Source organism: Trichinella spiralis, assembly GCF_000181795.1.
Source record: "Trichinella spiralis strain ISS 195 chromosome Unknown Scfld4, whole genome shotgun sequence".
In the NCBI taxonomy this organism is placed as follows: domain Eukaryota; kingdom Metazoa; phylum Nematoda; class Enoplea; order Trichinellida; family Trichinellidae; genus Trichinella; species Trichinella spiralis.
Window position 1 is genome coordinate 2856241 of NW_003526943.1, and position 14766 is coordinate 2871006.

Sequence of the window (14766 nt, forward strand, 5' to 3'; positions counted from 1 at the left end):
GGCCAGGAAGGGGGGGAGGAATTCCTATTATGGGTCTCTGTCCGGTGTGGTGGGTGGTATGCCCTTCCAAATTGTTCGCAAGCCACCCGGGTCGCCCCAGAAAGCCAAAAAAACAGCCGCCCTCCCTTTTTGATATGGGACACCCACTTATCAAATTTCCCCCCGGTGCAAAGGGTCTTAGGAAACCAAATCCCCACCGCCAACATATTATACTCCCCGGTCAGGCATGTCGCCCGCCATCTTGTTGTATATGTGCATCGGTGTAAGCGCGCGCTCGAAACCTGACGAACAACTTCGCACTCGCACCACCCACCTGCGTCGATCGATTGACCGCCGCCCGCACGCTATTCATCCACCGCCTACACGATCGATCGATGACTCTCGCAGTCTGTTTTATCCCCTACCTCAACAAACAATGCAGTCGGTTAAATGGGTTCGCACGCTTCCGGCCTTCTTTTAAAAACACACACCTTTCTTTTGTTTGTTTTTCTCACCGCGCGATTATATACATATATATATATATATATATATATATATATATATATATATATATATATATATATATATATGTATATGATGATCGTGGTATAAAAAACAAAAAAAAGTAAAGTGTAATTTTAAAAAAGTCGACAAAATGCGAACAAATTTAATTCAACTGTTGTAATTGTTGTTGTTGTTACGGATTATCACCGGTTGCGAGATTCTTCGACTGTTCTTGGAGTCGTTGGATGATCAGCGTGCTGCCGTCGATTAGTCGATTGACGCAGTTGGTGATGCAAGTGGAAGTTTTTTCGTCAAGTTTCGAGCCCGGCTTATCACCGATGCACATATCCCAACAGTTGCCGGTCAACATGCTGACCAGGTATTGAAATTGTTGGCGTTGTGATTCGGTTTCCAAGAACTTTTGCAACTGCGGATCAATTGATGAATTGCTGTTCCCTTTCAACAGGTCGTCGTCCATTATTATGCTTCTGAGACCACTGAATGACTAGAAAACATAAGAAAAGCAAAACAACAACAACAGTAATAACAATAATAATAATAATAATAATAATGCTCATCGTAACAACAAACAACAAGTAATAAATAAATAAAATATGCCTTTACAAGCTTTTGTGGATGTGTCATAGAAACAATAAACCACGTCTGTGTATGTTCACAAACAAAGGTGAAAGCAAAATTATTTATTATTTATTGCTTTTCCAAGACAACAAACAGCGCTCTAAGAGAAAATCTAAGCTCTAGACTTCTTTCTCTGTCTGTCTGTCTCTTTCTGCCTGTCCATATACTGACTGTAATGGAATAAGAAGAAGAAGAAGGAGAAAACAAACAATGCTAATAGAAATGCTGTTGTTGTTGTTCAAGAGTGATGGTGATGAGCACGAAAATGCGCCCAGTCTGGTGCCGCTGCCGGTGGTTGTGGCTGGTGAAAAGCGGCAATAGCTGCGGCACCGTGCGTGGAAATCAAGTGTGGCACGGCCCCGGCACCGGGCAAGTTGCGGCTGTTCGGTGTCGTCGTCGCACCCAACGACATGTAGAGACGAGTTTGCAGCAGTTGCAGTTCGGTCTGATATTGGGTGATTTGTTCCTGCAAGCTGCTCTGACGGTGCATCAGCTGTTCACAGAGCAACCGCTCTTCATCCGCATTCAATTCCACCAGACCACAATCGTCCGCATACTGTAAAATAGAATATGCTGGGATGTGTGAAAGGGACAAAAGAGACAAAAAGTTCGCTGTGAACTTTTGTATTCATTACATTTGGTTGCGGATCGGCTTTTCTGAAACCGAAATCGGCAAATGCTGCAGCAGCAGCAGCAGCAGCAGAAGCTGCACTAGCAGTGCAGCAACGATCATCCAGCAACGGAGAATGTTCGATCGATACCCCAGGCTGAGGTCTCAGCACTTGGGGCACGGCCAGTCGTGAACATGAATTATCCACCGAATTGTCTGAAACTGTCGCTTCTGAAATTTACGTTTCAAATAACCGAACACAAGCGAAAAAATATCTCTTTTAGCAGCTCACTTGAAGAAGAAGAAGCATTTCGAACCGATAATGCGGACTTGCAATCCTCTGATTCTTTGCTTAAACAAAAATGAAAATATAAGTTTTGCATAATTGTTTTAAAACATTTCGCTACAACCTCACAACCAAACTAACGCACAGTACGGAACTGTTCGACGATAGAACAGTACAACGGCTTTCTATGTAAATCCAGCTGCCGCATTTAATTTGAAATCGGTACGGCTTCATCAGAACTTCTTTTGTATGCATAACTACAACAATGAAAACATATGAATTGACTAAATTAAATGTATATGAGAAAAAAAAAGTTCCCTCACGAGTTTCATGATCTGCACTGATCTGTTCCAAATCATCTGCATGATAATAATCGTAACCGGAACAGCCAACAATTTCAAATGGAGTATAACCGGTGATTTTTATTCCACTTGAATGTCATTTCAAAAAATACTGCGTTATTTTTAGCATTGAATTCTTAATATTTTGAAATAAATGTATAATATGTTAATATAATTATTCTAATAATTCAACTTGACAAACTATTTAATAAAAGCAAATGCTTCGAAGAATGCTTACAATAAAAACACTGTGACCAATTTATTTATACATGATAACCTGATAACCTATTTTCGTACTTTTTTTAATTCTAAAACGTGACCAAGTTTTTCACAATAAGTTTTGTAAAATTGTAGACATTTTTTTCGAAACAATACAAAGCTCTCAATAAAGTTCTTCACAATGTGAAATATACTTTTAACATTCTCAAAATTTCATCTATTTATTTATAAAAATGAAAAAAAATTAACACACCAAATATTAATGATGTGAAAATAATATATAGAAAAGAAAACAAAACAAAAAAAGCAATTAAATTCCTCACTTTTCATCAATGCATAAAAATTTCCACTCGGTGTTGAATTTGCAAGCAAATTCGCAGACGGATTTCAACTGTGGCAGAGGAATGCTGACGTCATGAAACAGTGGCATGCACACGCAACAATACAAATATTCGCCTTCACAATTTTCCTCAAATTCTGGAAAAGCACCTGAAATTTTGAGCAGACATTCCAAACAGTTGGTGTATTGGAAATAATTATTCATATATTTGTCACATTCTCACTTTTTCGCACCACCAGTCCAGAAACTTTGCATCGCATCCACACTTCTGTATCGTCAATAAAATTCCAGTAAAAAGAAAATATTTCTTAAAATAATAAATTCCATTTTTCACAACTTTGAACAAATAAAATAAATTTACTTTCAGTAACATTGGCTGAAGTTAAACGTTCTTTCATGAAGCTTTTGAAAGAAACTACACTCATCTGGTCGACAATGTCAATCAAGGTGATACCTTCTTGATAACCCTATTTGTGATTAATCTTATGGAAATAGTTTTCAAAATTTAACTAGCTAACATACCTTGCGCAAGCTTCTCAAAGGAGAATCTGAGGCATAGAGCACCTGTCCCGTCTCGGATGTGATCATCAAAAACATGCTCACCGACTTCTGCAACATCAAAAAGCACTCGTTCAAAGATGTCGTGCCTCTATTGTACCCTCCGCTCGTTCCGGATGTTGATTCCGAACTGCTAAATTGAACTAAACCAGAATATGTACAGATAATAAAATTAGATCAAGCTAATACAATAAAATACAATACAATTCTGTTTTTGCAAATAAGCTATCGTCTGTCGCAAGACGTTCGATTTATCCAACTTTCTACCGTCAGAACATACAATGCTAGCTAATTCTGTTATAATAGTATTGAACGTATCTCGACGACGTTTCTCGCTCAAATTTCGTGACTGCCTAAAAATTACACAATAAACACCAATGAATCAGAAGGCACGTCAAGTTAAAAAAACGGTAAACCAATTGAATAGGTTACCATAATGAAACTGGATTTTTAATAAATTTTAGCAAATAAATGGTTAAATATAAATAAAACGCCAAAAATAATGCCGAAAATATTAAATTTCAAACCAAGTACCATAAAAATATCATTTACCTCTTTGATTCGGATATTTCGTGTGCCATTTCCTTTTAATTAAATAATTAACAAATCAGTACTCTGTAAAAACCACTAACAGATTTCAGTCCACTAGATATTATGCATCATCACATGTTAATTTAAAAAAACATTGTGAAATATCACGAAATTTTTACTGAACATTTCAGTTCAAAGGAGCTGTCAAAAAAGTTGTCGAGAAAGTCCCCTGCGATATTTTGATTGTCAAGTTCATTTTTCTACTGTAAGTTTCGTCATTTGCTATATTTTCGAAATGAAAAGCTTATTGATATATGTTATTGTGAAAATTAATGTTTAAAATTAGTCAACTTCTTTTGAGAAATTGAACTATTATTTTTCTATTTACAAAATATCTCAATTTCATTTAACAAGATAAGACGAACAAAGGATAAAACAAAGTAGTATATGAAAATTTAAGAATTCAGTCATCATCATACAGTTCTTAATGATTTTTCCAAATGGAATTCATGTGGTTTTGTAAAGTGCTGTGAATTTAAACTGTTCACCGTAAAATTTGATTTGCGTACTTATGAATTTTACAAATTAATTTAATAAAGTGTGTATATAGTGCATTTTTATATAAATAAATGATAAAAATATTGCTCATTGCAAAAATATTTATATAAAACTTTTTAAAATCAAACAAGCTAATCGTGACTCCTTTTGTTTTTATTGTTTCAAATGTGGAATACTGTATTTATCTGTTTTGCCATAACTTTATTCATGAGTAATCTGTATGACATACTTTATTTCATGATACAGTAGCACTAAGATGTTTGCTGAACTGTTCATAAGTGTTTTGGGGTAAGAAAATATGCCAAACATTAAAGTGTTCACTGGAAATTCACACCGTGATCTTGCGAATAAAATCTGTGAACGTCTGCAAATCGAAAATGCTAGGGTTACAGCAAAAAAGTTTTCTAATCAGGAAACATGGTTGGTGAATTCTTATTTATGTGTTTTAAAACTTCTTATTTGTTTATTGTTCAAGCTAACTATTATGTTTTTTACTATTAATTGATTTTACAACTCTATTTATTAATTTTTATTTGTGAAACTTTTGGCTAATATCTATGTATCTTTTGTTTCTAATGTTGTAAATATTTATAGCGTAGAAATTGGTGAAAGCGTAAGAGGTGAAGATGTATATATCATTCAGTCAGGTTGTGGTGAAGTCAACGATCATTTGATGGAAATGTTAATCATGATAAACGCATGCAAAATAGCCAGCAGCTTTCGAGTTACAGCCGTTATTCCCTGTTATCCTTACGCTAGACAGGATAAAAAGGATAAGGTTTGTAGATATTTTTTAAAAAAAGTTCATTTTGAATTTTATACAATAAAAATTTGATGAATTAGAAATTTTGCATGCACTCATAATAATAATTAAATATTTAATGGCATGCTGAATTGTTTTCATGTTTCAGAGTAGAGCTCCAATATCAGCAAAGCTTGTCGCAAACATGTTATCCGTTGCGGGAGCTGATCACATCATTACGATGGATTTGCATGCTTCTCAAATTCAAGTTTGTTTAATTCTTCATAAGTATACTAATTATGCGGTTAAGTGTGATTTTTGAGGGTTTTTTTGATATACCTGTTGACAATTTATTTGCCGAGCCAGCAATATTAAAATACGTTAAAGAAAACATACCTAATTGGCAAAATGCGTGTATTGTGTCTCCAGATGCTGGTGGTGCGAAAAGGTAGGTGGTAATAAACTGTGACTATTATGACAAAATAGAATTTCGAATTCTGCTCTGTTTAACAAAGTAGACCGCACGTAGAGTTTTTAAAACAGATTTTCAAGTATAGTTTTTGTGAAGTTTTATATTTAAATATTCTTGTTGAAAATTATGTATACGTTTTTAAGTTTGGTATTAGGATGAATGAATGTTGAATGATGTGAGAGTGATGCATTCATTTCTTTTGTCATTAATTAAATATACTGTTTAAAATTAGTGATTTTTTATTTCAGAGTGACTTCCCTTGCTGACCGATTAAATGTCGATTTTGCTCTTATTCATAAAGAGCGAAAACGTGCTAATGAAGTAGATAAAATGGTTCTTGTTGGAGACGTGAAAGGACGGGTTGCAATTTTAGTGGATGATATGGCTGATACTTGTGGCACAATATGCCTAGCTGCCCAAAAGTATGTTTAGAGAAATTTGAAGTTCAAAATCACTAGAAAAAAAATATTTATGTTCTTTACAATTTAGATTAGTAGAAGCAGGTGCTGAGAAAATTTTTGCCATATGTGTTCACGGTGTTTTTTCTGGCCCAGCATTATCACGCTTAAATGATTCTGTATTTGAAGCAGTTGTAGTAACTAACACAATTCCACAAGAAGAAAACATGAAGCTTTGCCCAAAAATCAAATGTATAGATATATCGATGATATTAGCAGAAGCGATCAGAAGAACTCATAATGGTGAATCGGTTTCCTATTTATTTTCTCACGTACCATTATAGTTATGACTGATGATGAAGCATTGAATGCAGAAATTTGATTTTGAACTTTTGAAAATGCATAAAGTGCAGTTATTTTCATTTTGAATAAAAGTTAAAACATAAAATAACTGAGTGGAAGAATAACGAATTATGCCGAAGTCGGTTTTCTGTTTGTGTTGGATCTTTGCACGGCGATCCATTCTTTTGACATGTCAGCACTGCTGAGCAGAGTATTTTAAATTATAATTTTCTTGTTCGCATAGCATATCACGATTTGCTTTACCAGAATTTTGATATGATCAATTGTTGTTCGAGCTGTCATAACATAAACATTCTCAAAACGATCTATTTCTGTTTTCGTTTTTCATTGTTACCATGAAAATATTTTCTTCCATTGTTAATTTTTGAAAGTTTTAAATATTTTTCTTTCTTAATTTATTTATTATTTGCTTGAAATGTTTTTGAAGCTTTCATGTTTCCCATTAAGAAACCGAACTAAGCTGCCATTTTTCACGCTTTGCTGCGTGTATCACGAATGCAGTTACAATAATACAGTAATGGTGAAATTCAAGTAATGACAAAAGTATTTATGACAAGAGCTTATCATCTTTTATTTATTGTGCTTCATTTTTCTGTACTTTTTGCTTCTCTGTTTGTATAGTATTATTAGATCTTTTATAAAACATTGAAAATATTTGATTTTATTAATAAATTTTAGCTACGGCATGCAGATGATAAATAACGCTTTTCTTGTTTTTACTTTATTATCAGTTTTTATCATTTTTCCTTCAATTTTAGCACATTAAGAATAAATAACCTTTTATTTTTCAACAGAAACATTTGTTTAACGGTAATGATTTATTCAACTTTACTAAAATGCTACACTCTTCTTATAATGTCGAACTTAAAAAAATAAGTAATGTGTTATTATATTATGTTATATTATATTATATTATATTATACTGCACTGAATAATTAATATAAACAAATAAAGTGCTGGAACATGAAATTAAGTAACAAGAAAAGTCTTGAGCACTACAGTAAACCAAAACTGCGGTTTTCTATTTATATGATGTGTAAAAATATGATTACATATTGCTTTGTATTGATTGTTTTTTCAATGCTTAAAGTAATTAATTCTGATCTCGCATCTGTTGCTGTTTATGGTGATGGAATTCGATTTCCATCATTATCGTTGCCTCTTCGACACATATTTTTGCAATTAGTGGATGAAAATGGACAAAAGTGAGCATTTTATAAAGTGAAGAAGAATTAAAATTTCACAATTTAATTTCAGCATCACAAAATCAGTGGATTCAAATCTATTCCGCATTTTACCATCTTCGTCAGATTCAAATTGTGTGGTTCACGATCGTCTTATTGATTGTTATGATGGGACATATATATATCTTTTCGATATTCAGGCTTCTTGTGCAAATTTAGCTATAGATATTCAATCGACTACAGGAAAATCGTTATTAAATCCATTACTTTTAGAAGGTTAGTTTTTCTACATTTCAGCCATAATTTAATTGGCATTGAAAAATATAGTATAAGTCAGCAGTTATTCAGTTTCTATAGTAGTATGATTTTGTATGTTTCGTATTGCGTAATATTGTAATATTATGTGAAATATGGAAACGAACATCTTATCGTATTACTGAAAAGTAAGTTAAATTTCTGTATTCTACAATAAATGTGCATTAATAAAATATCTGGGAATACTTGTGCAACGTTATTCATAAATGTGTATTTGGAAGTTCCTCACTTGATAAAGATTGGTTTTATAATGGTATGTACTGTAAACTTGAGTGCATGTATGAACGCGCGTAACTATAGTAAGTTTTATTAACATGTATATTACTGGCTCACCAAAATGAAGTTTTGCTTTTTTTATTCGAACATTGCTATTTACAAAATATGAATCTTTATACAGGCAGCTAACATAATAAATTTATGTATGGAATAACAGATGCGTGTGAAAAATGTCTTCTTAATTGTAAATTGAAGTGTAAAAATAAAAATACAGCGAAAACTATAGGTTGCTGCGGTTATAAGCTCGTAATTAATGTCCATTTTATTATTGTTATCTGAAATAAAAAGTGATAAATCAAATAACTCGTTTTCAAATAGAAGTCTAAAATCATTTTCTTGTAAACCAGAATGATATTTGCTTTGCTTTTTTGATTCATGCTTGCTATTATGCTTTTAGCATTTTTTGTAGGTTTCTTTAGTTGATGATTTTGAAATTATTCAGAAATTATAAACTGATCAAAAGTTCAAGTTGTTGCTAATTCAAAGTAACCATTAAGCATAGAATTGTAATTTGGTTTTTAAATTAAAAAACTTTTAAAGATTATTTTACATTTAAGTATTAATTTTGTTAAAGTATTTTAAATATTTTGAGTAGTTATTATATCCGCTGTATTTATTATATTTGTGTGGTAGTATTTGATATTTTTTGGGTTAGGAAGTAATGGAAGTGGGCACGTCTTTTTTTCATTTTATAGGACCACTACATCCAGAACAGTGCGAATGCCCCATACCAATAGAAGAATGGTTTGTGAAAGCTAAATGTGAAGAATTTGCAGATCTGTTATCTTCACTGAATGAATCCTTTCTTCAGTGGAATAAAGGTGCTATAGAAATTACAAAAGTATTGGAAGAAGCCTATTCAATGTGGGGTGTGCATAACCGTTCCCACAGTTATGTGCACTACAAAATTAGAGATAACATTGTATGATTTAGAATAGTTTTGATAATTGATTATAGTTTGAATAATAATACTAATAATTAGAGTCAAATATAAAAATGAAATTCTGAATTTAAGGAAAAGTAAAAGTTGACTCATTATTTGATCTATAAATTTGTCGCATTATTAATTATTAATGCACTTGTTTTACTCTATGCTGAAAAATAATCTAAATATTATTATGTTGGGAAAAGTTTATTATTATTATTGGGTTTTTTATTGCTTTATTTTAATGTTTAATAGCTAAAAAATAAATTTAAATGAATGTTAAAGTCTAATGTACAATGTAATGCGTGTTAATCTTCTATTTGCTTATATATACGTTTGAATTTTAATGTGTTTATGCCAAAGTTTAAAGTTATCAAATAAATTAACAAATGTAAATCAAAAATTTCTAGATTTTTCGACAAACTTTTGGTGAATACTGCGATTTCAAAATGTTTTCTGACGAAATGTTAGTGTCCATTAGTCGTAAAGTAAGAAAAGAGTTGCCGATCATTCATCAGTTGGACTCATCCTTTTCAAACATTTATTATTTAGTTTATTTTACCAGATATGGATTTTTTATTAAACTTGGGTGATTGGCCATTAATGACAATGAACCATTTGAAGGTAGTTTCACCTCTACCAATTTTAAGTTGGTGCGGATCAAACAACTCTTTGGATATTGTCCTTCCTACTTACGAAATGATGCATTCAATTTTGAGAAAAGGTGCAGACAATATTTTTGTTGCTCAAGGATGGCGTAGCATTTCATGGGAAGAGAAAGAAAATAAAGCATTTTGGCGAGGTCGTGATTCATCAAAAGAAAGACTTCTTTTGGTTAACATTTCTAGAAAATACCCTGATCTATTGGATGCGAAGTTGACGCATTTCTTTTTCTTCACTGATAAAGTGGATGTTTATGGGCCGCCAGTTCACAACATAGCTATGCCGAAATTTTTTGAAGTAATTTTAAAAATTTGTAATATTTTTTATTAAACTTACATTGTAAAATAACATATATGTATATGTATATGCATAGTAGTATATTTTATAACTGCTGTTTATCTTGTTGGTGAAATTATTAAACAATTAATTTTTGACAGCAATTAATAGTTCGTTTAAAGGCTATAGGTTTTAAGTAATATGTATTTAGTTTAAATATCAAATCTCAGTTGATGGTACGGTCGCTGCTTATCGACTTATGTATTTGCTTGCCGGAAACAGTATTATATTGAAGCAAGATTCAATTTATTACGAACACTTTTATCCATTGTTGAAGCCATGGGTTCATTATGTACCAGTAAAAAGGGATCTTTCTGATTTAATTGATCAGATTCTGTGGTCAATGAATCATCCTGATCAAGTTGTCTTTTATTTGTTCTTTTTATTATTTAATTTTTGTAAATCATTAACTTTTTAAATACAATGCTTAGGTTAAAACTATAATCAAGAATGCCCAGAATTTTGTCAATTCATATCTGACCCCACGCGCAACGTACTGTTATTTGGCCGACGTGTTCAAGGTAACAATCTAACAGAAAATATAAACATTATAGCTAAGTTTTACAATTTTTTCTTTACTTTTTAGAAATATGCTGAAATATTAAAGAAGCCACTGGTGAACATCAACAGTGAGAAGTTTGAAAGCGTGCCTAAGACTGATTCAAATGTTTTTTGTTCTTGTTCAAATATTGCATTCAAAAATGATGAATTATAAATTATTTTTGCTTTTTATATATGATCTCAGTGTGTGAATGAGAAATAGTAAATAAAAACATGTAAATTAATAATGCACAAAAATAAGCGTAAAATTAATATTAATATGCAAATTGTTTACGATTAATTATCTACTTAAATTATTTATATTTTACCAGATAGAAAGTTGAAAATATTAAATTCATTTTAAAGTTGCAGGCAAAAAAATTATTTTTTTAAATAAATAAAATATTTTAAATTTTAAATGAAATATTTTTATCATGGCGGCGAATAAAATAATTCTAAGCTCGCATAGCATGTAAATTACAAGAATCATGTTTTGAACGGAAAAAATTAAGTTTTCAGCAAAATTCTATGAACAGTTGTACTCCCATTTTGTCCGCATAAATTCGACCACAAATTGTGATTGGCTGGTCGCTTATTGGCTGTACACGATTGATCGGTAAACGGCGGTTTGGCTAATGCGTTCTGCTATTTTATTAGTTACCCAGTTTTCATCACTTATTGGTCGAATAGCGTATGGCATTTGATTAGCCACTCAGTTTTGATCATTGATTGGATAATTTTTTTCCATCAAAGTTTTCCCAAATATGGGGTGCTTTATTATTAAATTCTCTTATATAGACATAAATAATCACATTTCCAAAATTTTATAACAATGTTTTTGTTTTAAAACTGAACTACATCATTACTGCATCTATCATCTAAAAGATCTTAAAGATATGATGAGGAAAAGAGCGCAAGGAAATTCACGCTAAACACAGCTGTTTGAAAATCTCTTAGAATGGAACTTAAATATGACTAAGGAGTGGACTGTATTAGTTATTTGTAGATAATTCAAAACCAAATTATGAAGTAGAATTCAATTTTATTCAGTTGGAGCAAGATAGACAGTGAGCCAGCGGCTAAGGAACAGTCAACAGTTCAGTTAGATAGCTTATATCCCGAATATATATCTTATTCAGAATTCCATTTTAAATACCAATCTGCAACAATATTTAGTTTTCATTTCTCATTTTATCTACTATTGAAGATCAACTTTGATTTATATTTCTGTGGCACCTATGCCTTTTGTTGATGTTGACAGAAAATTATTAATCACACACAAATGGCCCACAAATGCTGACATCAAAGTATGCGATGTCCACTTCAGAGTAAATTTGAAGCAGCTTTAACAGCTTTTCTGCTTGGTGCTGTTCATCGCTTTTTTTCCGCTTCCAAAGTGCTTTACATTTATCCACCCACGTTCATAAACACTGCTCAAAAAATGTTAGTCAACAGTTGCTTTCACTCGTCATATAAATTTCCTTCTTAGCTAACAAGTAAATGAGATTTATGCCTAAAGTTGTTTTTTGTTTGACAGATACTGTTCTGATGAAGGCTAGTTGAGGGCTATTCAAGTACAAAGGAACTAAAACTGAGAGTGGTGGTTACTAAATGTTAGCATCGAAACACTTTTCTGATTTTGCCTGCCTGCTCCCTGAAAATATTTCTAGTTTGCAGAAGAATTAATCTTTCTAATCTTTCTTTCGCTTCTGTTTACAAGAGTTATTGTTTTTCTTCTTATGCTTCATTTAAATAAAAAATAAAATCTGGAATTTTGTTTAAAATAAAAATTTGTGATTATACATTTTGTGTACGCTGTATTAAATTTGTTTTTCAATATCTAAAGTAAAACTGACTACTGGGTTGACTAAACATTCAAGTTGCAATTGTTGTATTACGATGATAACCAAATGTTCAACGTGACAGATCAAAAAAGATCTGTTGCATTTTCAAAACATTTCACCAAACAAAGTGAAAGCAAAGAAAATTATTTTTCATCTCAAGTTCACTCCATCATGGGTAGCAACGTCATCTTTCTTCAGCACTGCATATGTTCTGCCAAAATATGATTATTGCTAATTATCCTCGTCGGCATGCATAAAGCATATATTGATCTTTCATTTGCTGCCCTAAATTTCATTCCCACTGTTGAAAGTGATCATTATCATGAGGTTCACTGTCTTGGTCACACAATGAATTCATTTGAGAAAGTGTGTGTTTGTAGCACTGTAAAAATTCCAGACACCAATATCATTGTATGTTTTGTACTTGTGCATTTCTATGGTATATGTCAAGAAGTATCTGCTGCACTCACACTATATCAAGGGAATGTAAAAAATTTCTCAGATGCAGCGTAGCTGCTGTACAGATTGAACTGAAAATGCTTTTGGCTAGTTTAGGGGAAATTTAACTGCAGCACATGTTTGTTGGTCTAGTGAAATTTCAGAAAATTCTGCGTGATGAATTTTGACCTGACTCATGACATAATTGCTGCACAGCTTTCTTCATTGTCAAATAAGTTGACAAGGCTAGCTTTGCTGCCATCGTAAAACGTCATTACGTGTCGAATTATGAAAACAATGAATGACCCAGACGTAGATAAGCATGTCCATTTAACCTCTCTTTGTTCAGTTATCTCTTCTTTAAGCAGTTCATTTGTTGCTTCTATATTTTTTGCAGAATGATGCAATTGGATAATAAAGATATTCAATTCGTAAAGGACAGGACCGTCAGTTCTATTTTTCTTCTATTTATTTCTCAGTGGGCATTACTAGCTGGTTCTATTTCTGTCTTAGATTTGAAATATCTTTTCGAATAATATGAATAAATTGTAATGAATCAGTCTGTATCTCAAACAATCAACAAAGCTAATAGACAAAGGGAAGTGCTACACGCTCAAGCACACAAATCATAATGATTAATACTGGTTGTGAACAAAGATTCACACAGCGGATTAATGTAGCACATTAAAATAATCTTCAGTAATCAATGAAATGTAAAAAGACAAAGCTTTTTAAAAGCATCATTTGCTAAATCCAAAACACATATACACTATTCCACATTACATATAAAACAAGAACTTTGTTTCAAAAAATAAGAAATGTGATTATTCATGTCCATATTAGGTGATTTACTGGTTAAGCGTCCCATATTTGGGAAAACTTTGATGGAAAACAATCGTCCGATCAATGACCAAAGCTAAGTAGCTAATCAAGTGCTACAAGTTATTCAACCAATTATAGATGCAAACTGGATAACAAATAAAACAATATAACTCATTAGCCAATTAGTAATCAATAGCCGTACAGCCAATCAACGACTCGCCAATCACCAATAGGGGGCAGAGTTAGGGGAAATCTGGACCGGACAAAGTGGGACGATCCCAAAGAAAATTATTAAATTTTATTCAAATTATCTAAAAACTAAAAATTAATTATATTGCACATCTTTGAAATCAGACATTTCATCATTGTAATCGAATGTAGGTCTTTGTTTATGAATAAAACTGGGTGACAATGGCTACATGCTTAACATAAAAATATTTTTTAAATACATTCATTTTATTTTGTTCAACTACTTCAATGGTTGAAAGCAGTAGAGCTTAAGATTCAAACTGTAAATTAAGTTACATACGTTTACTTAAACTTCTTTTCACAAAAGATCACAATGTTTGATTTCTTTCAACACTTTCAAAATAAATATTAAATTTTACTTTTCAAAAAACTGAAATAATGATAACTTAATGCATATTTGCAAAAATGCTGTGTAACACGATCACAGATTTTTACTTCTTCAATACATGCTGTTGCCTTTCTCTACTACTGCGCTAAAAATATTACCTTGCTGACTTTAAAAAGAAATTTAAGACAAACGTGAAAAAATATATGCAAATGAGCGAATGAGAATAAGAAAAGATGTCAAGAAATAGTTAATGAAATGCTTAACATGAATAAAAATTAATCGACAGAGCATCAAAAACGGAATGAA

The 14766-nt window shown here is 31.9% G+C and overlaps 3 protein-coding genes across 3 annotated transcripts; 2 read left to right on the forward strand and 1 right to left on the reverse strand.

Annotated features, from left to right (window-relative positions):
- Positions 1-1360: 1360 nt before the first annotated feature.
- On the reverse strand, positions 1361-3536 carry Tsp_00733 (circadian locomoter output cycles protein kaput). The gene is made up of 9 exons (XM_003376471.1): positions 3441-3536; positions 3280-3385; positions 3142-3225; positions 2902-3067; positions 2342-2448; positions 2143-2302; positions 2025-2083; positions 1758-1963; positions 1361-1678 (listed from the first exon to the last, which is right to left on the reverse strand). Exons 1-9 carry the CDS (start codon positions 3534-3536, stop codon positions 1361-1363), a joined length of 1302 nt encoding a protein of 433 aa, XP_003376519.1.
- A 1284-nt stretch (positions 3537-4820) lies between these two features.
- On the forward strand, positions 4821-6521 carry Tsp_00732 (ribose-phosphate pyrophosphokinase). Its single transcript, XM_003376472.1, has 6 exons — positions 4821-4985; positions 5160-5343; positions 5477-5575; positions 5631-5755; positions 6028-6201; positions 6269-6521. The coding sequence occupies exons 1-6, from the start codon at positions 4864-4866 to the stop codon at positions 6519-6521; spliced, it is 957 nt and encodes a 318-aa protein (XP_003376520.1). The 5' UTR covers positions 4821-4863.
- Positions 6522-7620: 1099 nt separating this feature from the next.
- Positions 7621-10954, forward strand: Tsp_00731 (KDEL motif protein-containing protein 1). Its single transcript, XM_003376473.1, has 8 exons — positions 7621-7745; positions 7798-8000; positions 9011-9237; positions 9651-9728; positions 9793-10200; positions 10391-10600; positions 10671-10760; positions 10826-10954. Exons 1-8 carry the CDS (start codon positions 7621-7623, stop codon positions 10952-10954), a joined length of 1470 nt encoding a protein of 489 aa, XP_003376521.1.
- The last annotated feature ends 3812 nt before the right edge of the window (positions 10955-14766 follow it).

Coding starts and splice junctions, on each gene's coding strand:
- Tsp_00733 (XM_003376471.1), bottom strand. CDS start 3,536: ATGTTGCAGAAGTCGGTGAGCATGTTTTTGATGATCACATCCGAGACG. Junction 3,226..3,279: donor TTCAGCCAATGTTACTGAAA/GTAAATTTATTT, acceptor TATTATTTTAAG/AAATATTTTCTTTTTACTGG. Junction 3,068..3,141: donor TGGACTGGTGGTGCGAAAAA/GTGAGAATGTGA, acceptor TCAAAATTTCAG/GTGCTTTTCCAGAATTTGAG.
- Tsp_00732 (XM_003376472.1), top strand. CDS start 4,864: ATGCCAAACATTAAAGTGTTCACTGGAAATTCACACCGTGATCTTGCG. Junction 4,986..5,159: donor TTTTCTAATCAGGAAACATG/GTTGGTGAATTC, acceptor AAATATTTATAG/CGTAGAAATTGGTGAAAGCG. Junction 5,756..6,027: donor GATGCTGGTGGTGCGAAAAG/GTAGGTGGTAAT, acceptor TTTTTATTTCAG/AGTGACTTCCCTTGCTGACC.
- Tsp_00731 (XM_003376473.1), top strand. CDS start 7,621: ATGCTTAAAGTAATTAATTCTGATCTCGCATCTGTTGCTGTTTATGGT. Junction 7,746..7,797: donor GTGGATGAAAATGGACAAAA/GTGAGCATTTTA, acceptor ATTTAATTTCAG/CATCACAAAATCAGTGGATT. Junction 9,729..9,792: donor TAGTGTCCATTAGTCGTAAA/GTAAGAAAAGAG, acceptor TTTATTATTTAG/TTTATTTTACCAGATATGGA.